At 38.6% G+C, this 26,618-nt stretch overlaps 1 protein-coding gene across 1 annotated transcript in view; it reads right to left on the bottom strand.

The window, feature by feature from the left end:
* Positions 1–9,007: 9,007 nt before the first annotated feature.
* Positions 9,008–26,618, bottom strand: part of LOC139727845 (uncharacterized) — a 41,131-nt gene continuing 23,520 nt past the window's right edge. Inside the window, exons 2-6 of the mRNA XM_071638818.1 lie at positions 16,919–16,984; positions 15,333–15,478; positions 14,471–14,599; positions 10,338–10,559; positions 9,008–9,517 (exon numbers count right to left, since the gene is read on the bottom strand). Of these exons, the coding sequence (XP_071494919.1) occupies positions 9,077–9,517; positions 10,338–10,559; positions 14,471–14,599; positions 15,333–15,478; positions 16,919–16,984 (1,004 nt within the window). The 3' untranslated portion in view covers positions 9,008–9,076. The remainder of the gene's footprint in view (positions 9,518–10,337; positions 10,560–14,470; positions 14,600–15,332; positions 15,479–16,918; positions 16,985–26,618) is intronic.

The following is a 26,618-nucleotide window of genomic DNA, read 5'->3' as shown; positions in this document are numbered from 1 at the left end:
TTGCCTCTTTCTAAAGGCAGGGGGAATAATATTACCCATAACATTTGTCGGTAACGAATCGGGGGAATGTGTACTTTTTTCATAAGATGAAATTTTGTGAAATTCTCTTTATATTTTCCTTATATTGTTGTACGCATGTGACATCTAAGTTTTTCACACACTGCAGTAGTCTTCTCATCCAGCGGTTACTGCACAAAAACTTCAAAAATTCATAACTTTTGAACGGATTGTCCGATTTTCCTCAAACTTTCAATGATGTGTTCTACTAATATTGCTACATTCTCTCAATCCTTATGTTTATGAAGGTGAACTTGTCCTTTAAGTTGTAACAACTAAAAATGACGCGATGAATTTTGTTTTTGTGTGTTGAGTTGTCTTTATTATATGTTGTGTCCGTGTGTATGTGCAAATGAATGTGTGTGTGTGTGTTTTTTTTTTCTCTCTATTGGGGAGGCGGTCTATCTATACACAGAGATTACTTCAAACAGGAAAGGTATTCTAAAGAGATACAGTATAGTTTTGGTTGAGATGGGCGATTGAAAATTTAACGTTTTGCAAGACTTGTAATTAGAAAGCACATTTGAAATAGAGAGCGTACGATTCTAAGAGAAATTGAAAGTACATTATACAAAATCGGTTTGGACTGAAGAAAAGACATGTGTAGTGGGCAGATAAGGTGGGTCCATCCTTTAATTAGGGTCTCTTTGTTTATACAATGCGAATAAAAAAAAAACGCAACAAGATTTGATTTCAAATTTGTGAAGATTGTGTTAACTTTACACCAAAGTGAGTAGCAACATCTTAAAACCATATGATACTCCTCTTCAAAATGATAATTATTTATGCATACACGGTCATGGATGGCTGAGTAATAATTCTTTTTAGACAATGGGTAAATTGGACTTGGGACCAAGTTTAGACCCTGCAAGAATCAATGCACCTTATCAGAAATTAACTTAACAAATTAATGGAATAATGAAATCAATAACCACAACTTACCATTGTTTTTTCGGATATCTCTTTTTAACATTACATCCCATGCCCCTCAACATGGCCACCATTCCTTCCCACACAGAGATTAGCTCTTTTCTACATCTCACGCACAACTCTGCGAATCATTGTGGCTTGATGGCGTAGAGCTTCAAATTCAGTGATTCTTTGTCTCAGAGTTGCAATGTCAGGTTGAAGGGTAATGAACACTTTGCTCTTGAGATAACCCCAAAGGGGGAAAAATTGCAAGAAGTCAGATCCAGAGATTCTGGTGGCCAATGGCTGCACACCATGATACAAGGCAATCACCCGATTTCCAAATACCTCAGCCAATCTGTTTCTTACATTTCAACTAGTCGATGGGCTGGTGCGCTATCCTGTGCCCACCATAGGCGTCTGAACACACCCCTTTGTTGCACAGGAAAAATTTCCATTAATTCAGGAATCGCATGTAAATTTAAAATTTGTAAGCATCCATTTTCGTTGCGGTTGTTTTCAAAGAAGAAGGGCCCTATGTATGTCTCACCAGTCTGAACATTAAAAAAAAAGTGAATTAAAAAGGATTTATGCTGGTCTCACTAACTGAAACTCAGCCATCCGTGACCGTGTAAGAATAAATAAGATGTCATTGGAAAGAGGAGATTATATGGCTTTATGATGTTGCTACTTACTTTGGAGTAAAGTAAACACCATCTTCACAAATTCGAAATTGAATCCTGTTGCTTTTTTGTACGCACTGTAGCTACATATATCTCAGCAATTTGAAGCTAATTTGTGTAAAATGAACTCTGAATTCCTAAAAGAATTGAATGCTGTTTAGTATTGCAGGTTTCTCATTATTTGTTTGTTCTGAACACCACCTTATAGTCAATACTGTACCATCCGTTCAATCTTGAATGTCTTCCCTTTCCATGATAGGGACTGAGGCCCCAAAAAATATCTTCTGTTAAAAGGGGATGGCTTGTAACTGATCATCGGGAATCAGTGGGAATGCTGGGGGATGATTGTTCCAATCCTTGGGGGATTCATTTAAGAGTGCATTTTTTGTTCTGTGAAAAGTATTTGCTTCAGAATGGTCTCATATTCAAGTAATGTGCAGTGTAATGTTTCCGGGTTAGCATGCCTGTACAGTCACGGGGAATTAAACAACACAGTTATACTTGAATATGAGACCGTTCTGAAGCAAATAATTTTCATACAACAATAGATATATCAATGTACTCTTTAATGAATCCTACTAGAATTGGAACAATCTTCCCCGAGCATTCCCACTGATACCCATTGATCAGTTACTAGCCCTCCCCTTGAAAGAAATTAGAGTGCATGCAAAATATGGGGTCATATCACAAACTCACGTAAATTTTCTGACTTCTAGTGATACCCTATAACTTGAATATCCAAACAGTACACCTATGTCCGAAATCTGGTGTTCCATAAAAAAGTTACATTTTCTCTTCGTAAACATTAAGTTTCATTTATATATGTACATACATTTTTAATGGAAACGCATATTATATGCACATGTAAAAGGTGTGAAGCCAATAGTGGCGATGGGATAGACAGAAATTGAAAGAGATAAGAAAATGAAAAACAGCTATAATAAACTACATGTAACATGAATCGACAGGAAACAGACAGAAATATGGCTTAATGTACCCCAAAATTGCATTGTATTTTTGAAGATATTTTAGAGTGGTCTAAAATCTACAACCAACGCTTTTTAGTGGATCTCTTAGTTCTCATTTTTACCCTGCAAACATAACTTTGTAATACCAGTATGTGTGCATATCTTTATTAGTTTGTTAATTACCATTGAATGTCATACTTTGTAATGTATACTTGCTTATGTTTGCATTTTTGATTTACTTTGTGTTATGTTTTGTTGAAAGAAAAATGAGAATAAAATATATAAATGAAATGAAATCCAAATGCATAGCTCCATTTTAGTCCCCTGCATACACGGCATACACATTAACAATTTGTTTGCAGACTATTAGACCAACATTCTTTTTTTGTTTTGAAGTACAGCTGAACAATAATTTTCTTATCAGAACAAAGCTCACCGAAAAAAAAACATGTTTATTCTTGCTGTACCCTACCAGCAAAACCTCCCTCTCTCTTCCTTCCCACTTCAAGCAGTCTCTTATAAATGTAGGACCTATAACTATAGTATTATCATGCTCTTTCGTTGAACTGTTCTTTGAAGTTTTGTCTATAAATAAAGGCTAATCGTACACTGTCTGCGCAACGGCTCCAGATGATCGACTCGTACGTATTTGTGCATGCTATTTAGCTAATACATTGTAGGCCCTACAGTAATTCATTTCTTCGCGCTACTTGTACGAGGTTATAATACGATTCATTTAAAGGGAAATTATCAGAACGTAAAAATAGGTTTGTCCTTAATATCATTTAAAAAATGAAGAAATAGCTTTCTCAGATTTTTTTGGTTTGGTATCAGCATCCACAATACACAGATATTATTTTGTTTTTAATGAGGCCTACTCGCACAACCCGGATAGGATCGGCGGTTGCGGAACGTTTCTGCGTACAGCCTATTGTGCGGTATATTCGTTCCGCGGAACTAATCGACCGGATTCGACCAGTATATCGGTTCCCCCGGAACCCGGAACGGATCGACTGTGACACCGGCATGATCCGGAGATCGCCCTGTAGATCCGTGTTTATATGTGACTGGGAACGAATGTTCCACTTCACCACAGTGTACTTAACCTGGCAAACAAGCACAGGTTTCTCAAAATTAAAGCTTAACTTCACTTCAGTTCAAATCAAATTTTATTTATTTGTAATATCATAAATTCCTTCAGATAATACACTTTACAACAAATCATTGTAATACAAAATATATCAACATACAAAGCATATTCGCAAACATGATTGGGTTTGTTCATGTATATTAATCCTTTTCTGTGCTAATGGATCCAACGTACACAAATTTCATTCACATACCTATGGACATTAACTCAATGCAACACACAAGAGTGGTGATCATTGTTGATTTTTCCATAAGCCAGTGGGACAGAATGATGTATTGCGTATAACTGTTAGTTAGAATGTTACATCCCACCGTTTCACTTTTCACACAGTGCCGATGAATTCATACCGTAATGTTGACCAATGATAATCACTCCCCTAATGTACATGTACACTGTATGTTTTAATTTTGTTTTGTTGTTGCTGTTCTTGTTTCAAGGAGGGGGTCAATTATGTAACCATGGTGGTAAACATGTAACCCACAATGTAATTTTATACTTGTGGGGTAATTTAATGGTGGTGCGTAATAGGCCTTCCTCACAACAATAATCTTATTCTACGCATGGAAACAGCAATGTCTGCAAGATCGCGAGTGTGTGGTGTGGTTGAAGTAAATTCTGCCACCTACGACGTATGTAAGAGAGTCATGACTCCTAGACTGCACTGTCCAGGCAATTTCTATATAGAACCTACCAATAATATTGTTCTTTTTCAAAAGAATGATCGTACATGTATTTAAAGAACATTGGGAATACCAACGTGTATTATAGTCTATTTGTATACAAATTCACATTAGAGCAATGGGAAGTAAGTGGTGTCATATCACACACACACACACACACACACACACACACACACAATTTCCCTCGCAGGAAAGGTTTATCGGCTGCTGTCAGTTGAGTGATGTCTCTACACATTATTTTTGTTGATCTAAGGATATGAAACAGAATTTAAAGGGATCGTATAGTTTTGGTTGAGACCTAATTTCAGGTTTCTAACATTTTTTTGTTCAGATAATGCGAAACCTCTAATGATATATGAGATAGCATGTAATTCCATGAGGAATTCAATGTTTATTTGATTAAAATTTGTTTTGAAATGGCTGAGATATCCAAAACAGAGCGATTCCAATAAAGTGTGGGTCCCATCTTTTATTACGATCCCTTTGTTTTACTTTGTTTTTGGATGTTTCAGTCATTCCAAACCCGATTTTCATCAAATTAAGTTTGAATTCCTCTTAAAATGGTATGCTCTGTACTATTTCGTAAGTGTTTTCTTGGTATCTCGCAAAAAGTTAAAAGCCCAATTCTCATCTCCACCAATACTGTACCATCCCTTTAAGGGGGAAAACAGTTTGTTACAAAGCCTTACTCTGCTGTTGGTTAAACGACATGATGACAGAATGAGACTTACGATCTTTGTGATGTCTACATGAAATTGCATTTTCATGCATGGATGTAAGTTTGCTCGTGATTTTTTCATTCTTCTCAGTGCAATCAAAGTTACATTCAAATGGCACAACGCTAAGAGATTTGAATCCCATGACACGTCTCACAATAGAAAAATAAAACTCTGCAGTCAAGCGAAGTATATAATATTTTTTTTTATCATAACTTTCTTTATTGTAACATGATAGGCGAGTTGTTTACACAGATTAACAAATTAATACTCTCTTTGACACTATGATTCATAAATAACGAGACGAAAAAACACATCAACTAATTGACTCGACAAATCAAACTGCAATCATACTTGCAATCGGTACGCAATCACATATCCATGCTCGTCTACACAATAGTTTGCTCACACTATTTTCATTTTCTAACTGTCTTCTCTTGCTATTATGACGACACAAACCGATACGAAACATCCACAGCTCCTTCTGGCACATCCCGCTCTGTTAATTCTGAGAAGAGAAACTTAGGCCTCCTTCAGAATCATGCTATGAAGTGTATAACCGTATTCACGAGTAATCATCAATCCAGTAAATCGCTCTACAAAAATGGTTGATTCTGACAGGTTGCAACTATACATTGTATAATGAGGTAATACATATTCACTAACTGTTGCTGTAATGCTTTCTTTGTCCATACCTTTCTGTACAAACATTTAGTGCACTCTTTGGTATAACCTGCGATACATAATTATGTACCTTTCCACTTTGAATCAAATATGCTGTGACTTACAACTACTGAAAGATTAAACAATTTCATGTACTAGTACGGATATACATCACACGCAATAACACAGAAATATCGACGAAATGTGGCCTCGATTATCTACATAAACTGGAGTAATAATACGAAAAGCACACAGGTCATTCACACGCTCCCCCCCCCCCCCCGCTTTCTCTTTAATCTTTTATTTGTGTGGTTTTTATTTTCTTCATCCCTTGCTCTTTCTTTTCTAATGCATTATCAAACATTTTGCTGTTGTAACACAATTAAGTATTACGTTGAACACTTCAGTCATAAGTACAGGTAAATTCATACACATCAGTATCATTTATCTCTGCTGTATACGAGGTTACGTGATTATCCGAAGACTTTCCATATCCCCAACGTCTTTAATATATTCTACATCATATAATGTACATGAAATCGCTAATATGCATTCCTATAATGCTTACAGTCAGCTACACGCTACAAAAACATGGACCATGCTCAGTCATACGGAGAAAGGAAAGTAAATGCACACAGCTAAAGCTAGACAGAAAGGAGAGAAGACCTACCTATATATAGTATATTCCATACGGTGAAAAACAATAACACACGAAGAAGTGAGAAAATTGCTAGATAACTTTCATACATCTGAATAATGCCGAGTTATTTCACTGAATCATAATGAATAAAGTTTCTACAGTTTCAGACCCAAACTGTCTGACAGACATGTTTGTGTTGAGATCACCGCCCATCTGTATTGCACACTCAATTTCTTAATGCATTTCTGTATCACTTTATCATTGTCATTGACAAGCATGGCTTTAATGGGCAAGTACTGTATGCTGTCCAGCTAAGTTTTGGCTCGAAGGGGAAGTACGTGCTCCAATGGGCACCGTTTTGATTGACTAATGCATGTGCCATTATTTTGATTAGACGCCATCGAGTAACTAGCAATAAGCAGTGATTCGGTAACGTTTACAGAAGGAACAAGTTTAGTGCTGTCACTGGTTTTTTATGCATATATACATCTAAAATAAGATTACTACAGGATATTGGCATGAAATGTTATGGCAAGTGTAAAAAAACTGAACACTAATAAATTTTCATTTTACAGTCATGTCCGAACAAGTCGATACTGACATATTTTTGTAGAGTAAACGCGAACTCATCTTAAAAACTTACCATCATTATTCAGGGCTCAAAATAAAAGATAAAACAACGGCATCATCCTAGTGACTTCACCTTCGACAAAGATTACTCAACCTTGAGCCCTGAGTGAAAAATAAAAGATATCTTCCTCAAGAACAATGCTGAATCAATGCCTTTGGCTGCACGTCAGTATTGCGGTCCAGTGACACTGCTTGGAAGGTAACAGTGAACTCGGCACACTCTGCATTAGTCATGTCTACATGGGTCATATTTTCAAAAGACTGTTTCTTGGTAGTTTAAAACGGCTGAAAGAATCATAGAGTCACATCATCTAGGTGTCTCTCAAGCCTTACATCAAAATCATATATTACATTCATAACTATCAATAACTTATATACAAGTACACTAGCAATCTTTGGCAGAAAGTTAAGTCATATAAAAACAAACAAGCAAACAAAAGTGGAAGCAAAAGGAGAACGATTACCGAGACTTAAAAATTAAGTTTAGAAATTAAAACATGGAAGACTTTTTAATGGATACTCCGATGGTCGTTGTAGTTTTACTTTTTGCTTTTTGCGCAGACGGCTGGTACTATGATGAATGTTATTAATGCCCATCACATAAAAATACAAAGATCGAGCAACAGATCTGTATCATAATTATCATAATGAAGTTGGTAGATAATGGTGAATTGGCTTTAAGTGATTCTATAAGGTAGTGATTTTTTTTCACATTGTAATCAAGCTTTGAATAGTAATGGTCTTGCTCTTACGGTATGTCTCGCAATAATGCCAAAACTCAAACTCACTACGAACGCATTATCGCAAAGCAACATATAACATTTTGTCTGCCAAAATGTAATATATTATGTAACAGTAGTTATAATCATGTCACGATCACGATCTATATGAGACAAACATCCTTTTTATGTAATGTTGCGTCTCCTAACACCTGGACGCAGTCACTTCGGCAAGTTATCGTCACATCAAATGGCAACACACTGGCTTGATGGTTTGTTGATCAGTTCAACTCTGTCGCAGTACTAATATCACAGCGAAGGTAAAGTTGCGAAACGAATGGTGTACATGTACTGACCAATTTGTCAGAGAATTTTTGGCTCCAAAGTCCGTGCTGTTCTAAAAATCTGTTCTCCTTTGATTATCAGTAGGGGTAAACGTCACAGAGCAAAAAAGATCCCCGCCGGAAACAACGAAATCATGTCCTAGTATTCTCATAAGTTTGTCGGTCGCCTGACCGTATTCACATTAGTTGTTTCGGTATTCATCTCTCAACCTCTCTCGGCATCCAGAGCAATTACTATTGGCACTCGGTTATCATGATTTCTAATACTGATCCAATCAGAGAGAAGCGTTCACACGTAGATTCAGTCCAATCGCTGTCCTTTAAAATGACGTGGTTTCTGGTTACACAATACCGCATCGGATGAAACATGTGTCCACAAGCAGCAACTGAATCAGCAGATGACTCAGGCAAGGCTCGTGTTAATGAGAACTAGAAAGTGTATTGCATGATGTTGATCTCATCGATTATGTCCTGAGACTCCCAGGCGCGTTCAGACATCATTATCTTCATTTCTCTATGCTTATGAGTGAACAGTGAATGCAAAGCTTAAGATCACGTGCATCCGATGGTTAGCCAAGATCTGTTTGGTTGACGATTTGAAGGTGAACACGCACTGAACACTGAAATCAAGCGATTCTCAAGTTTTTATTTCTTCACTGGAAAACAAGACAGTGAGTGAATCAAAGTTGATCAAATATAATGATGATTTCCATCTTTTTTTTTTTGAAGTATGCGTTCAAAAGTGAATGCTTCAAAACTGTTTGCGACATAATAAGCTCATCTTCTTTGATATTATATACATATATAGCAACTCTAGACGAGTTGGTGTAATACTTTTGTTGTATTGCGTAGCTCCGTAGCATAATATGGATACCAGCTACACTTCTTCCCATTCCAGCCCGGTTGAAAAAGAGATCTCATTCCGAGTTGGCTTTGTCGACTGATACAGCGACGGCGGAAGGTGGGGATGGATTGACGCCGCCGAAAAGAACGTGCGGAGAGGTCGAGCCGTTGTTGACCATCTCGCCGGGGCTGCCTGCGTGGGGCTGCACGGCGCCGGCACCACTCGGGTTGGCGCTGAGATTGAGAGGGTTGATCGGGGTCGCACCGTTGTGCAAAAGGATGGGCGAGTTTTGATGGTGGTGATGAGGCGGAGGCAGGTGGACGGCATGGTCGGCCGCCGCGGAGTGCGGCAGGTGAGTGGACGGAGCCCCGATGTGGCTGGTGTAGCCGCTGGCATGATGCAGAGCCTGAGACGAGATACAACCGCTGTGGTGGACCAGGCCTGGTATGTATGACGTCACTGGGTTGGCGATGGGCGGAGGGGGCGACAAACCCATTCGGTATTGTGGCTCAACCTGGGGAGGAAACAGTCAAAGATACTCTCAACATCCAAACCATAAACTTGAAGCCTGCACGACTAATGACTATGATTGCTGCAGATAAATATTACAAAGTACAATTGTACCTAGTCAGTCGCGTTTGTTTCTCTTTTCTTTTCTTTCTTTTTTTGCACACCAGTGGCATAAGGCGGACTATCTTTCGGTTTGTGATTTTGAGTTTGAATTTTGAAGCGTTGATTTAATCCTGCAAACATAGCTAATAACGAATACTGTCATCCCACCTTAAAAGACAAGGAGCGATACATATCTCACGACTTACCGACATGCATCATGAATTTTGAATGTCGCATGGGCCAAGTAATACTATTCAATCCGTTCCAACTATTCGTCCAGCAATAACATTAAATTCCCATATGATTTATCACTGTATATTCATTATCTTTATTAGATGCGTATCTTCATTAGATGTTGACAGAGTGTCAACAAAGCTTTATCTAACATATTATCAACTGCATTGCACTTGGACCAGAGTGCACGCGTACTGACTACAGTATGATTATGAAACACACCATACTATGAAGAGGAACATGGGGAAGGAGACGAAGAAGTCAGAATTGCTAAAAGAATAACAAGAAAAACAAAGGCGGTTGAGGATTTAGAGGTGATCGGTGGAGCAGGAGAAAGATGATGAAAAGGATAAAAAAGAAGGAGGAAAAGAGGAAGATACAGAAAAGAAGGAGTAACAGAAGTTTGTAGAGAATACACAAGCATAGTGTATCAGTACAGAGGTACAGGAACAGGGGTAATGTACGTAGGGGTCGCTGAGTTGACTCACTTTTATTGGAGGAGTGTAGTTAGTCGATGTCGGGATTGGTGAGGGTTGCTTGGTCGGGGAACCAGCCTTTATGGCACCTTCACTGGCCGAGTTTGGCGGAGAACCGCCGCCGTTGCGCACCTGAGCATTTTGCTGCTGCTGTTGGCTACCTTTATTGGAGTTCTTGGGCTTCCGTTTCCTGGTTTGAATCCCGTCCTTTTTCATCGCTAGAGGGCGGTTTACCTGCAAAGCCAGATGTAAACAAGACGCCCTGTCGTCAATTTATATGTAATCATTGGCATATACTCTAAAAATAATATCTATCTTAACATCGGCACCATTTCCTTCTGTGTTTGCAAGGAGAAGGTGCAAGTGTCAAACATTGCAAGCTTACTTCAAATTGATGGAAACAATTGTAAGATAATTGTGTTCTTCAAACGGCATCACGGGAAAACGATAACGAACCTCAATGGTTATTTATGAACACGTACAGCATTTTCGTGAATTGCATCTTTTAATCGTAGGCGAACATTTACAGGGCAACATGACATAATTAATGAATGTGGTTAAACTATAGTAGCTGCATTCCTAAAAATACAGTCCTGTGTTAACATGAACGTGACTTAAAAACAAAAGAAACCACAATATTCCACAACATAAGGAATAACAAGGGATGGAAACTGGAAGAAAATGAGCTGAGTTTGTCCTGAAAATAGCAGGTCACTGCACTTCATCCGCTAGATAACACATTCCAACTTCTTTCTTCCTTTCGACTAAAACAGGTCAAAAACGGAAGGATCATTCGTTCATGAGCCAGTGTCATAAGGCGAGTAAGTGACCACAAAGTTTCGCTCCTGTATTTTTATGCACCGCGTAAGCCAGTAGAGCGCCACCATATCTGATTTAAAGGAAGTAGCAGAGGGTTATCAGGTAGATAAACGCCTGGACAACACACCGCAATGGCTGCCGACAAAAATAAAGAAGGACCTTACGCAGCAGAAGACAAAAGGAGGGTATCCAACATTATCCCCAAAGAAATGTGTTTATTGTAAAAACATAAACAAGCTATCTGCATGGGACTTTCTCAAGTCTCATGTACTATAGTACATGCAGATGAAGGCGGTCACATTAAATCTAGGGCGAATTGATCGAGTAAACTATTCCTTAAACCTGCGTGTGGTGGGAGTTACTTTTTCCTTCATGGGGACACAATATTACAGGCTTAAAATCTACGTATTGTGTGCCTCGAAGACAATAACATTGCGGTGGTTCAATTTTAAGACAACGTTTACTTTTGTTGACTGACCTGTATAAAGATATTCAAATGGATGAAAAAAAAAACGCTCGAGAATAGCCAAGTTTTGAAAATTATGTTGCCATCATCAAAATCTGTGGATATCTATGAACGAAAATATGAAATACAATACCAGTAAACCGTTTCCGACATTGTTTATTTTTTATACTTCTGTCTACAGGAAAGTTCAGTATGATGTAGTAGGCCTACATCCGATCACAACAAATTTTTACTTGTTGGAAGCATTTAGCAATTACATTCACCCTCCAATACTTATAGAGGTTGTTTCTCTTTTTATTGTATTGATACACTTCATAAGAGACAATGGTATATAGGATCTTTGGGTGTCAGATTTTTCAAACTGAAACAATTATACACCATCTTGTGTGTTGCACTGCTACACTTATCAAAAAGCATGTTGTTGCATTCATGCAACAAATTATCATTTTGAAAATTCTAAACTTGTCAGAGATCAAAAATCTATAAGACATTATGGTCCTGATGTATATTATGGAACTCATTGACTGACATCTTAGACGAAGTCCTTTTCTACAATATTTCGAATCATCCTTTAAAAAGTCGATCAAACAAAAAACAAAAAACTTTTCTCTCAATGTATTACTCGAATTAGAAACTACACTCAGCAATCCAATTCACTGTTAAATTCTCATTGCTTAGAATACAAAATTTTAAGTAAAATTAGTTGGTCTTGTTTTCTTGTATTTAGCTCCAAACTCCTAAACACTGTTGATATGCTATCGCTTCTTTTCTCTTCTCTCAACCTCTTCCTAATTGGGTATCCCCTTTCCTGTCCCCTAAGTTCGTTTCTGTGTTGTTGTATTTCCCTTGTGTTGTTCACGTTTTTTATTTCTGTATGTATGTGTTTTGTTCCTTCAATTAAAAATATGGGAATTGAACCCGTCATCTACTACTTTCCGGGCAGCGACACTACCAAAGCTCACTGGTTGCTGGCAGTGACTAAATGAATTTGGACCAAATACCCAAGCTCCGAAATAAAACATTATAACACATAAAATATTGTTATGTTAAGTAGCCCATGGCGAACATGGCATATTAAATTGAAAGCAAGAGATTACTACGCAGAGGGGTGAAGAATGAGGTATGAGTTCTTCAGTTCATCTCCCTCTGTACAAATTAAATTTGTAAGATCGCAAACTGCAGATCTACATTGTTACAAACATGTCGTAAAAAGAAACCAGCGGGAACCCACGGGAACCAGCGGGAACCAGCAGGAAGTGAACCTATCAGCAGTAGATGACAAGTTCGATTCGATTCAGCGGTTGCGCGATCTTACACATTTAATTTGTACATATTTGTCTATCTCCACTGCTGCTGCTGAGAAGGAAACGATCAGGACCCAGTTAAGAGTTGTAAAGATGAGAGGATGATCGATGCCAGTCTTCTAAAATGGTCTATCACCCCCCCCCCCCCTCTCGCTTTCTTCTTTCTCTCCCTCTCTTGCACCGATTGTCCAGCAGTAGCCGGACTTGTCACACACATTATTGACCCCGAGTGGGCAAGGTCAATCATCTATTTGGCTCTAATCGAAAGTATTGCTCAGGACTTCCTTCATGGTCTCATTCAGCGATGTTACGAAACTAAATTGCCCGGTTATCTCCTTCGAAAAGGTGAGCACAGATAAGACGGTTCGTTCGCTACCACACGCTTTGTTTTTGGGAGTAAGTCACACGTACTTTTCCCCCGCGCCTTATACTCATCTAAAAGGGAAGAGAGACTTTATCAAAATCTTTCACTGGACGTCTCTGCTGTCAAAAACAATCGCCAACAGTAGCCTGGATGAGCGGGCTGCTATCTCTGACAGGACGAGCCTCACATGGGTACTGAGTATACCGTGACCTGAGAATTTTATCACAATGCTTTGGGTTTCACATGTTCTTTCGGTGGCGACAGCAAGCCTATCTCACCGATACAAGTACAAGGATCTCGCGCTCCGCCTGAGGGCTGGCTATCGGTGAGACAGAGTGTAGAGATCCAGGGACTGAGTGTGTTCATAGCTCGTAACCTCTCTCACGTGTGAGATTACCGAGTCATGCTAAATGAGGATATTCTGCCACTCATGCCACTCTGTTCTCTCAATAATATTCCTCGAACTTTAACTAATTCAAAAATTGAATTGTGTATAAGAATAGCGTTTCTCTATTTTCAGCAGAAATACTTGTAAGTTCTGTCAGACTATCATAGTACATCAATTTTTTTCTCTTTATAAATCAATCTTTCATGAGCAGATGTATCCTCAAGACCGCATACTGAAAGATGCTAATAGAGATTACATCTAATATTTGTAATTTTTTGGCTTAACACATTAATCAAAAAAATAATTGTGAAAATGCCAAATAACTTTTTTCAACTTCTTCAAAAGACTTAAATCAATCAGGATTGGTTTTCCAATTTATTATTCTTCTAAATTCCTCTCTATCCATTGCAGTTTAGTTTTTAAGTACAGCGTCACCATATTCCCATGGGTATAAAGCATTAATACTCTGTTCCTTGCTGCTTGTCATGGCAAATCCTAGAGGCAGATAGTCATCCCTAAACAACAGAACAGATTGTGTTTTTTTTTTCATGGCACAAACTCACCTTACGAGCGTCTCATGGTTGCTGATACACGTAATGATGTTTAGTATAGCACTGCACTGTTACTCATCCCTGTGACTATTGGCAGGTTCCTTTCGGGCTACAACTTCGTCTCATGTTTCTCTCAAAAGCTAAGTGAGGATGTGTGTGTTTGTGTGTGTGTGACGTTCATAGATACCAGCTGGTATTCAGAATACTTAGTATTGTAGACAGGTATATGCTAGCTCTCATCTCTTATACTTACGCCGTGTAGTTTGAAGTAGAGGCCGCATGCGTTGCACACAGGCTCGCCGTCTTTGTTGCGGCGCCATAAGGTGGTGGTGCTGGTGTGACAGTTTGCACAGGTGATTCCCTCCCGCCTCGATCCCGACTGCTGGGGAAGAGGAATAGGAAGAAAAGAGAAGGAGATTATAAAATCATGATAGTGAAATCAGAGATCTTAGCTATCGATTCACGCTGACTGCATCCCAAAAAACACGACATCACACTCACGAATAATACATTTTGAGGGTAGAAGAGCTATCTATTTTCTTCTACCTTCGGTCTTCCTGCCCACTTTTTACACTCTACTTGCCCCAAGTATCTTCAATTATGTCAATGCAATGATATTTCCCCCTTAACTTTTTTTAGCCATTAAATTACAGGAAAATATACATACTGCTACCTGCAATGATGAAGATGAGTCCATTTCCAAGCGATTTATTTTCATCATTTCATTATTATCATTATCTTTAAAATCATAAGAATTGTCGTCATTATCATAAAGGCAATTGACACTTGGTATTCATATAGCGCCTTATTCACTTGATATAAGGGGTTTTAAGATGTCATCTCTGGGTTGGAATTGACCCAGAAATTGCCAGGTAGATAAATTATACAAAACAAATTCAATGAGAATCATCGTTATAAGCAGCATCATTATCATAACCATTGTACCATTGTCGTAATTATTTTAATTTATCATTTAATTCATCATTTCGATGAGTGGACTTGTCACATGTTTTCTCCTAAAAAAAAATGCTTCAGTAGTTGTAAGTATGCCATTAATATCATCATCATCATCATCATCATCATCATCATCATCTTTTCTTCTTTTTTTTTCCTACCAGTCTCCTTGGGTTCTTGATCAGTGGTCGGTTGTAGCCGTTCATCTTGTGGTAAAGACCGCAGGCATTGCATAGGTAGTGACCGGTCCCGTCCCGGCGCCACAGCGGAGTGGAGATAGCCCCGCAGTTCACGCACTCACGACCCACTACGAGACGGCAGGCACAATTGAAGAGAAAGATATAACTATTTCTTTCATTCACTTTCATTCAATGTCAATACATAATATGTCACTGGAGTTACATGTCCATAGTTAACCACTAGGAGTGTTTGTGATAAAGTATAACAGTCATATACATGACTATAATTCTTTACAGCAACGTCGATAATGTCACATTATAGCGTTTTTTAGACAGTGAACTGCCATGAAGTACGCTGTAATAGGGTTTGCTAAATATCTAAATTCTCGAGGGGGAAAAAATCTACAAAGAATATTTCATACCCACAGGAGACACTGTACATAGGTTCCCTTGGACATGCCGAATGACTGTCTTGTTTCAGTCCATTCTACTTCCCACTTAACCCTTTATATCAAATGGGTTAGTCAAATACCGGTTAGTGATTAGCTGAACACAGTCACGTGATGGAGGTACATTCGTTATGTTCGCCCATGGGCGAACATTCTCGTGAATGTTCTCCCATGGGAAAACATTTTCACGTAACAAATGACAGAAGGCTTAGGACCGCGCGCGCACAGTGAATTTGGCTCTGCGCGATCGAGCGCAGCGATGCGAGCGATTGAGTGCCTTGTGCTGGTGGTTGACGTTGACGTATTTGACTTATTTGACTAACCCATATAATATAACAGATGATGACTTTTGTTGTTGGGAACATGTACCAAACGTTCCACCCTCAGGGTTTGAAATGCTATTTCGGGAGGCTATAAGTCACTCGACTTCGTCTAGGGACTTATAACCTCCCTCAATAGTATTCCAAACCCTTCGGGTGCATGGAACATTCGGCATGTTCCCTCCCCCGCCAGTCATCATCTATATATGCCAGTGACTTTGGACAGTGTGTACAACTCTGTGGGATTTCTCTGTGCCAATGAGCGCTCAAAGCATACAAAGGGTTAAACAATGAAAAACGGATATGTCACTTGGCTGCTTGTTTTATTATTCTTTCACTTTTCAGGTATCATTTTTTTAAAGAAAATACACGCACACAAATATCATGTCACAACAACTTCCAACGGACATGGCTACCACAGCAAACAGAGATTGAAATTATGGACGTACGGAAGCTTCTTCGAAAATGATCGTGTCACAAAAATATGAATTCGCTTCTGTGTTCCACACGTCCAAGCATTCAGATAATGATATATCGTCCCAAAAATGACATTGTCGCTGTTTAATCAATTTATTCTTTCATAACAGCGATGGTGCTCCTCAGATTTTAAGCCTTGTTACAAACAACACTAAAATAATGTGTCGGTTACCCGTCAAGCAAAAAAAAAAAAAAAAAAAAAATGACATTCCACAATTTACTTAATTCCAACTCTATGGATACAAGAATGAAGTCATGTCATATATTTCGTCAAGTAAAAGAAATTGTAAGCGTAAACTTCGGGAAGAAGATTCAAACTTACATCCGTATTCGTTAGGCCAGACTGCTGTGTATCCTTCCATGCTTTTAATCATCTGCGCCTCGGCTTCTGTAAAATACAAGAGGAAGAAAATGAAACTACCATGTTAACACTGTTTGTTTGTTTCTCTCTTTGTTTGTTTGTTTCTCTCTTTGTTTGTTTGTTTTTCTTTCTTCCATTATCTGGTTTCAACAATAATTCTGTAACTTCATTGAGTGGGTGTTGCGGCTCAGTTTGATTGATAAAATGACAAAACTGCGATCATAATGAAATCTGTGGAAACGAAAGAGTGTTAACATTACGAACGCTCATCAGAGACTGTGGACGTCGAAGAAACGCTCAAGAAGTCATTCCAGACTTTGCTGGATTTTCTTTTCATTATGGAGTCCATTTGCTTTACACTAAATCAAGTTACGTGAAAAAAAAATGCATTAAAAAGTGTAATAATAATAATAATAATGATAATAATAATAATAATAATAATGACAATAATAATAATATTAATAATAATAATAATAATAATGATAATAATAATGATAATGATATAGGATAATTATTATTATCATCATCATCATCATTTTTATGGACACGAATGTTATTCATGCGAACAAATTTTCGCCGCCGTTTTCGTCAGCGAAATCCTCCACCAGTTATTTCCGCTGCTAAACCAAAGCGCTAGAGCGACCTCTCTCGCTCACAGCTTGCCAATCCCCTATGATGCTGATGATAGAAATCACAGCAAAAAGGGGTAGGGTACGACGGGCCGGAAATTAAGCCTATCGATACCTTTTAAAGTTTTACAGAATTCAATAGTCATTGGTGCATTGGTATTGGTGTTTAAGAGTCTGATGTTATAATGTAACATTATTATGTAAACAGGATCTAGGAGTGCAAGGAAGAACGCACTGTCACTGATGGGCGAATAAACGACCGAAAATACATCTCAGGCAGCCTAAAGGGGCATAATGAATTCAATACAATAAGCCTTGTAAATATACATACCGTTAAATGTCACATTCACACTTCGTTGTTGTTACTCTTATTGTTTGGTACCGAATCAAAATAAGTAAAATCAGATTTTGAGGAGGGAACCTCACGCACAAAGGACGGGATGGGAAAGTTTTCTTTGTCTACTTGTCAAAATCAAAATTTATCACGCCTACGAAGTGAAAGAGAGCAAGAGTTATACACGTGTTCAGCGAGAGAGCTCATTGTCTCATTTCGCTTCAACTGCAGATAACATCTATCATCTCCATATACCTTGATACCTGTTTTCCGGCATACAAGAGTTTTGGTCATCAAATTTCATTAGTCGAGCGTATCTGCCTTGACGATCCACAAAAGAAATGTGAGCGAGGTTTGAGGATGGGAGGGTGTACCACTCGCGGTAATGTGTTTACTTTTTATGTTCCATAAACAATATCAAATTATGTTGTTGCAGTACAAAAAGACACTCAAACGTGTGAATGACAACCTTTATCAATTGACATAAATGCAGTTTTTCCTATTATGTCGTAGGCAGACGCAATTATTTGCTGCGAACGCTAATGCAGAGGTCGGGAGGGGTCAACAAAGACAATGTCAATCGAAAAGCTATTCTCGTCTCTCCATAATCACAGTTTGCAACAGGAATTTAAAGAAAAAAATAGAGACTTGGTTATTTTCGCTGTAGTTACTTTCTGTGTAAATGAACGATTGAAGTACAATACAGAGAGACACATTTTACGGATCAACATAATTCTTAAACCCATTTTTTTTTAATGTAATCTGTCAATAGGGTGATCAGTGTAATTTGTTCGAAATAATATTCTTTCACTTTCGTCTGCCACAAACAAAAGTTCGGTCATTAATTCAGATTTTGGAAAAGTTGATCGTGGTGTTATAACTATGTTACATGCTTCTGAGTAACAAGTTCTTTTCCCAGTTGTTCTTTTCCCAGTTGTTCTAAATTGAAACAAAAAAGCTATGAAAGGCAACTTAGTATGTTAAAGGAGTGAAGTCTCTAGCGGATAGTCCTTTCCAACAAGTTCGGTAGACGATGAACTAAAATCTCATTCAAGGCCCGTCACAACTTTGGATGGCTCCCATCGAACTCGCCAAGATGATTTACAAGTCCAGGCACATTCGACGGAAAGAGTTCTAGATGTTTGCTTATTATCTATCAACAATATTTTCTCTGTTCATCTAGAAGATGTTTTCTTTGAAGCAATATGAGTGCTAAGATTAACGACTTACTCTCTAGCAAGCAGCCTACAATTTTTTTTCGAGAAAACCGAAGCACGTTCCTTGAGCGAAAAAGCCATTCACTTCTGAGCCGAGCAAAGACCGACCATCTTCCCCACTCCTGTAAAACCTCCTCTCACGCCTCTTCACTCGACATTATTTGTAATCCATTAAGATGGATTCTTTGACATTCGCCACTCACAAGCTGAGCATGTTGTTTGCGTCGGAAATTTCTGAAAAACATAAACGCACGTCACTCAAACGCGGGAGGGGAAAGTGAACGTCGAGCGCCGAGCTAAGGAGCGAGCGGCAATACCGTCTGCACCGCTAATCCGGCTAAGAAATAAACCCGTCGCCGGTCACCCTCTCAACGAGGGAGTAGCCGTGTTCGCTGCCGCTACCGCCGGCGGCAAGGCGACGGTGAGTGCGCAGAGCAAGAAGACCACCTTACAGCGACCAAAAGGACTTTCCGATTGCTCAACAAAAACAAGGCAAAGACAGAAAGGGGGGGAGGGTCGGGGTGAAAGAAGTATCGTCAGTCAAACACGAGCTTGTATCAAGCTTTTATCGTGATGCCCAAAGCAAACGAGCCATGATACCGCGACCAAAACCGAGATATGACCGTGAAAGTTTGGCAACATAATAAATGCACCCTGCTTTGAAGATGAACAACATAAAGCTGTAGGGGATTTTATCACGACTGCCGTGACATACCCATCGAGGACTTCATATGGTGTGAGGTCCGGCGAACAGACGATACACTTGCTAGCTCGACATTGATATAAAGCACTCAAAATCTCGATGAAAATATTTGAAGATTTCAGGGGAAAGTAAAAAGTATATGAGACTGACCGCCAAAACATCACCACTCTTGTTGTCTGTAAAAGAAACATCACAAGTCTTAGTCTTTTGTCAGATGTTCCGACAAATCAGAATGAAATATGTCATTCAAAGCGAAGTCACATACATTCAGACTGATTTCTTCTGATGAGAATCAGATGAAATTGAAAGGGTAGAGAACTTCACGAATACTTCATGAATTCAAACTTTCGTTTAGAAGAGGGGTGTATACGCTATGGAGTTATGTAAACGTGTTTGGTAATTGGGGAAAATCTGTGTGTGTGCATGTGTATGTCCATGATAGGCGCAGTCTGTACTGTATGGTATTCAGCCAACATTCTTTGTTCACTTCGTTACTCGATCCATCAATTTCAGCGTCACAATTTCTTATCGACGAGACAAATTGCGGAGATGCGAAAGCTGGACTTGATGCACGCTTGAACCTTCCAACCTCTCCGCACTCGCCCGAACCCTCGGCGCTCTGGAGGGAAAGGGGTCTCTCATCTAGTCACAGCGTGTCTCATTTGTTTATTTCGTACACATTTTGGTTCATTTGATTCAAGCAATAAACAACATTTCTTACGATAAGGGTAAGCCTACGACATGTCTGAAAGCCCCCATATTGACCATAAAATACAGTGATAAATACACACTGGTTTCCATCAGTGTTGGAGATTTACATGACGTGCTATACCATGCTATGGGGGATGGTTATTGTAAGACAGAGCATGAATACGTAATTATCATTGGTAATAATTTGCCATCGTTATCTTTTGAATGGATCGTAATAGTAGTAATACCGGCGGCATTTCTGTAGTAGTATACTGCTATCATTGTTATCGATGAAATCACTATCGGTATCAATCAACTATTATTATCCAACCATGGAGTCTGTATATTTACATATATTATCATTTCAATCATCCTCTTCTCTGTGCGCCTTCAACTCTCTTGTCTTTCTTTCCTCTTGTCTGTTGCTCATCACGTGTAAGTTTATGGTCCATTTTCACCAGCACCGAAAAGGAACAATGTCGAGTTTTCACGTATCACTTCATGATAATATGACGAATTGTTCCTTTAGTTTTCTTCAGTACGAATGACATTCAAGACTCACAAATCTGTCCTTCCTTCTGCCCTTCTCTCGCCTTCAAGTGAGTGCAAATGACTTCAATTGTTATAACACGTATTGTTAATCTTGCAAGTAAACTTGTAGAGTAAACTAAGTTGAAATTTGGCCAAAGAGTCAACATAACAGCGGCTACCTGTAATTACGGTTATCAAAAATTAACCTGGCGGGACTCCGCGATAAGCTGCTCCTGGGTGGATAATGCACAACCGTGGACTAACAAGAGCTGTGTGGGATCAGCGAAAAATTGTGGTTCCACCAACGCCCCTTATCGCTCATTATATAGAGTCCAAATGACATTAGGAATCTCCTCGCAGGAACACCTGCAAGTTGAACAATTATTGTGAACATGAAATATGACTTTTGAAGAATAATTAGAAACTTTTGACAGAGAGGGAGTAGAGGGTGTGAAGATAAGTGACGCACTCTTTAGTAGTTGAAGCAGTTGGAATCTTATTGCATATTCATGGGGTATAAAGTTCAGCATTTAATTCTTCTCAAGATTGAGGCCATTTCAAATTTTCCAAAACTAAAATTTCAAATCTTTCACTGTCAATCATTACCTACATAGCAGGATAAAGGTATATCTGCAAGCTGCTTATCCCTATAATGATTCAAAGGCGTCAGAATTGAATTCGTCTAAAAAACGCACTAAAATCAAAACAAAGCAAAAGTACAAAGTGACCGCCAGGAGTTAAACGGTTACGAATCCAACCTCACTTAATTAATAACCTACAGTCAACAAACACCTCAAGAGCACTCGCAATCCGGTGATTGTTTGTTAAAGGTAAATCATTTTCATTTCTGTTAATTTTGGCTTTATTTGTCTTGTTATCACGTACCTGTGCGCTTGGAAGTGTATATATATTTAGTTGTTGAAATGATAAAGATTCACAATTTCTTTTTACATCCTTCATGAAGTCTATATTGCGTATTTTGTGTGTGTGCATGTACGTGTGTGTGTATGTGTGTGTGCGTGTGTGCGTGTGTGTGTGTGTTTTAATATTCCGTTTGGCCTTTTCAAAGGGGGAACATCAAAATGTTTCCCTCTCCTTCAAACACATCTGTACCACAGACAAAACTGCTTACAGTCAGCTCGAATAGTTTCCAGCACAATGTACATTATTTGGTAACTTATTTCGAGTCGTCGAAAAACTAAGTGGAAATGTGTTTGTAACGATGTTATGTCAGACCAGACAAAATTGATATTACGTATTTGTTTAAGTGGCTCGCAAAGTGGTTAAAGGGGATGGCTAGTAACTGATCAGTGGGAATCAGTGGGAATGCTGGGGGATGATTGTTCCAATCCTTGTGGGATTCACTTAAGAGTACAGATTGTATCTAATTGTTGTGTGAAAATTATTTGCTTCAGAATGGTCTCATATTCAAGTAATGTGCAGTTTAATGTTTCCAGGTTAGCATGGCTGTACAGTGACGGGGCGATTAAACTACACATTACTTGAATATGAGACCATTCTGAAGCAAATAATTTTCACACAACAATAGATAATGCACTCTTAAATGAATCCCACAAAGATTGGGACAATCATCCCCCAGCATTCCCACTGATTCCAACTGATCAGTTACTAGCCATCCCCTTTAAATGTCCACATTGTCACATCTATGTAATTTGAAAGAAATTGATGTGATTTGTGTGCATAAGTTATCCCCTTCATATTTTCTCATAAAATGTCCGCATGTGATTGGCGTCGCTGTTGATTGGCGAAATGGATTTTTCACTTAGGCTCAGGGACGTTTTACTGACACCATAATGCTCTTAAGAACAGTATCATAATAAACTTTACATGCAGGCGGCGTATGTTGTTGGTGGTGTTGTTTCTCTATTGAACTTTTTGACATAACAAACGTAAAGACCCTGATCAGTATTACACTAATCGTTTCCTTTTGCTTTTAGTCGTCTGGTAGATTCCACAGTTTGTTGTTTTTTCTTTAACGGCCATCAAAAATGAGAGAGACTTACCAATGTATAACATACTTTTCTGTGCCCTTTATATTTTTATAACGTCGACCATATCATATTTCATACCATGTGATGCTGAAGATGATTACTCCAGGACGCTATTTTATTAGATAAGTGAGTGTATTGGTCCATTCACTGTAATTCCAATCTCGTGTTAGAAACAATCCATACATGATACTAAACTTGTATATCTGAAGTTTGCTCTCACTTGTATACGTGCTTTAAGATATCAACTATTAGACAATAATAACGTAATAACATGACTTTATCAGGATGAATTTGCAAACGAATGGTTTCAAGACTTACATGATTATATCAAGAAGTACCATTAGTTAGAAATAGTTTCCATATACTAGTATGCAACATCATGGAATTTTTCAGCTGAGATTGAGATAATTGACACCTGATAAAAAAAGCGTTCGATTTAATTCGATTTTACTTATTTTGAGTACAACAAGGAGCGCAGAGATATGAAAACATTGTGTTATGTGCTATGTGTTTTCGTAGGCTTTTTCATATCACATAGTTACAGAACATTTCTTCTCGTAGTTCTGATGAATATAAAAATTGCGTCAGATGACAATGAGATGCTATTGGGTAGGTCGTCGTTTTAAAAGCAATGTAGGTAAGTTGGCTTCTGTGAAGTTTAAAGGTATTGTTTAACATTGGGAGCAGTGATTTTAGAAATGTTCGAGTTATCATATTTATTGCATATTTGTAAGTCAGTTGTATCACAAAACATCTTTCATATTAACAAAAAATGCAATACTAGTAAAGTCTAAAATAATTGGAGATATCGCTGTTTTTCTTAATAAACCATAACTGTAGATGGTTTATTCTAGAAATAATTTATGTCATTCCAACTATTTTTTCATATTTTGTATATTTAACAATACTTTTGATTATACAGACTCAAATTTTTACATTGGCTGTTTCTATCCCTAACTCGTATTCTAGAACTAGTTTGAAGTACTAAAGCTGGGTTTTTGTTTTATCTGCAAATGGTAAATAATGCCTTTAATTATCAGAGAGAGACCTCACTTTCAGAGCTCACCCCTCTTAGAACGAACTCGATTGAAAACCGGAGGGAGGGGGTCGGTTAGGTTGCAAACCTATTTCACAGACCAACAGAAGTTGTTTCTTTGGTTAACTGGGATTGTGTGTGAGAATGGATACATCTGATGGTATTTTGCCCTCCTTTAGATAAGGATGGTTTGCCCAAGCATTAATGAATCACTCATTAGCGATTGTCGCGGTTCGCGGCTCTTAAGCAAAGTCAAATAAGCTAAATAATTCCCACTCCACACAGAAAGAAAGAACGAAAGAAAAAAAAAACACAATTCATGTCTTCTTTCTTGTCGACGGCTTCTCCTTTATTTCCTTATTAGACTGAGTTTTCTTTTCAGAACCTTTTCAAATAGTTCGAGGGGTCTAAAATACATAAACGGTGGCCGTCACAGCAGCGTTATCATGCATCAATTGTCAATAATATCGCAATGTCGATCCTATATCACACTTGTTGCAATGATTTTGAAGGCGTTCTTTCCAACCTATTCCAGCAATTAACGTGCTACCACGACGGCCACCCCCCCCCCCCCCCCCCCCCCTTTCGTTAAACCTTTAATACAAAGGCTGGGAAACCCTTGAAATTTTGTAGTGGGCACGTTTTTTCAGCGTTGTTAGCCTCCTTCACTGAAGACATCTTGGATTGACTGGGCAAGGGAAAGCACTCGATATGATTTGCTACCGAGATGAAGTGAACAAGAGATGAATAAGCTCTTGGTGTAACGGCCGTTGGTGCGATGCAGATAACACGCGATAAATGTGTCAATTAAAAACCAATTAACTATGAACACAGGCAACAGGTTGCTAGGCGTGTGATGCACTTGGCGAAATTTCTCACGCCCAAGGAAATAAGCTTCTCCATTCACTTCACAACGACTAAAAAAAAAATACAAACAGAAGCGAAATTTCCTATCAGTCTCGACAGTTTTGTTGTTCATTTGTATTAAAAAATTATCTCTATTCGGGCAGTATTCAGGCAGCAGCACAAATATCTGTTCACTTCGCTCTTCCAGCGAAGACCCTGCAGCCCGAGTGACATGAAAAGTCATTCACCTTTAAATGTGATGAACTTTACAACCATATTATAAAGAAGCTATCTGTGAGACAACACTTAATGAATTAGATCCGAGTGTCACGACTTTCCAAACAAAATGAAGACACCCCCATGTCCTTTTCATTCCGTAGTCGCGTCTTCTCCTCTTAACTTAAATATGTATTACATTAAACAATCTCGAAAAGAGGATATGAAAAAGTATAAACAATATCTAGAAACTTTTAGCAACGTTTGATTAAGGTTTGAGACATCGTCTCTTGTCTGTTTTCACCCTGGAGAAAGAATCATTATTAGAGATACCAGGAACGATGCATCTGTCGCACGTGAAAATTACAGCTAGAAGCAAAGGCAAACGCATTGTTACCAATATACACTTGTCCCGAGGCCCTTGTCTCTCTTTTGTCGATTTATGACAGTTTTATACACCGCGTATCAAAATGAGGCGATATCAACATTTATTTTCGGCGTAAAATTAGCTCAGCGGACACGCACGCTATCAGTCGCGCCGGCAGTTTAGGCGGCACACGACCGGCGAGATAGGCGTATCATCACAGCCTAGATATCGGGCCGTTCTATCGCGTTGCCCCTGTGTGTTTAGTAACCCATATCGCGATAGACGTTGAAGTTATACAACCATCTTTGATTGCGCCTTTGTGAACTGAACTTAAACTTGCCAGATCTAATCGAAGACGCGAGATATTACGTCGTTTTGTGATATTAAGGGGGAAGGCCCTAAAGTGTAGCTAATCGTCTTTTTACAAGCTTTATAATCGCAAATAATCTCTCACAGCCAGATATTGTAGTTTGTGTGTGCGTTTCTATCTCGGCAAGGTGATTCCCCCGGCCCTACTGTTTAGCTAGCACGAGATATAAAACTATTATCATATCAACGCTAAACTGCACAATACCACGATGTCCTCATCCAATTAACTGTCACAGTGAGATAACCATCCATTTGCAGATCAGCCATTAAACGTCAAATTAAAATCCATTTAGAGCTGGACAGGCAGAGCGTATTGCGGCCTGCATTTGCCGAGTCAAACGCAGACTGGAAAAACAAAATATTACGACTTATATGACGTATTGTTGTCCAGCGTAATATCGCCGTATATTCAGGACTTTATTTCCACTGTTCGACCTTTTCATTTTTTTTTCCCTCGTTTATGGCACGAGGATATCTTGAAAAGAATTTAAATATCATTCTTATGTACCTCTCTTTAATGACATTAAAATGTCACAGTTCTAGGTATGTTCATAAGCTCAGCGTGCGAGGGCAAAACCGGCTACTACATCCGTTCCTTCGTGTTAAGGGTTTGGCGCAAAGATAGCTGCATGATAGATGGTTCGTCTCTTTTCATCTTGGGTTAAGTTTATTATTTTATTCCTCTTTGTAACCTGATTATGAAATTACCTT

This window comes from Diadema antillarum, unplaced genomic scaffold (genome assembly GCF_040938485.1).
Source record: "Diadema antillarum isolate AM-2024a unplaced genomic scaffold, OU_Dant_1.0 seq00000156_RagTag, whole genome shotgun sequence".
NCBI classification, from domain to species: Eukaryota; Metazoa; Echinodermata; class Echinoidea; order Diadematoida; family Diadematidae; genus Diadema; species Diadema antillarum.
This window is presented reverse-complemented; position numbering and strand designations above follow the sequence as displayed.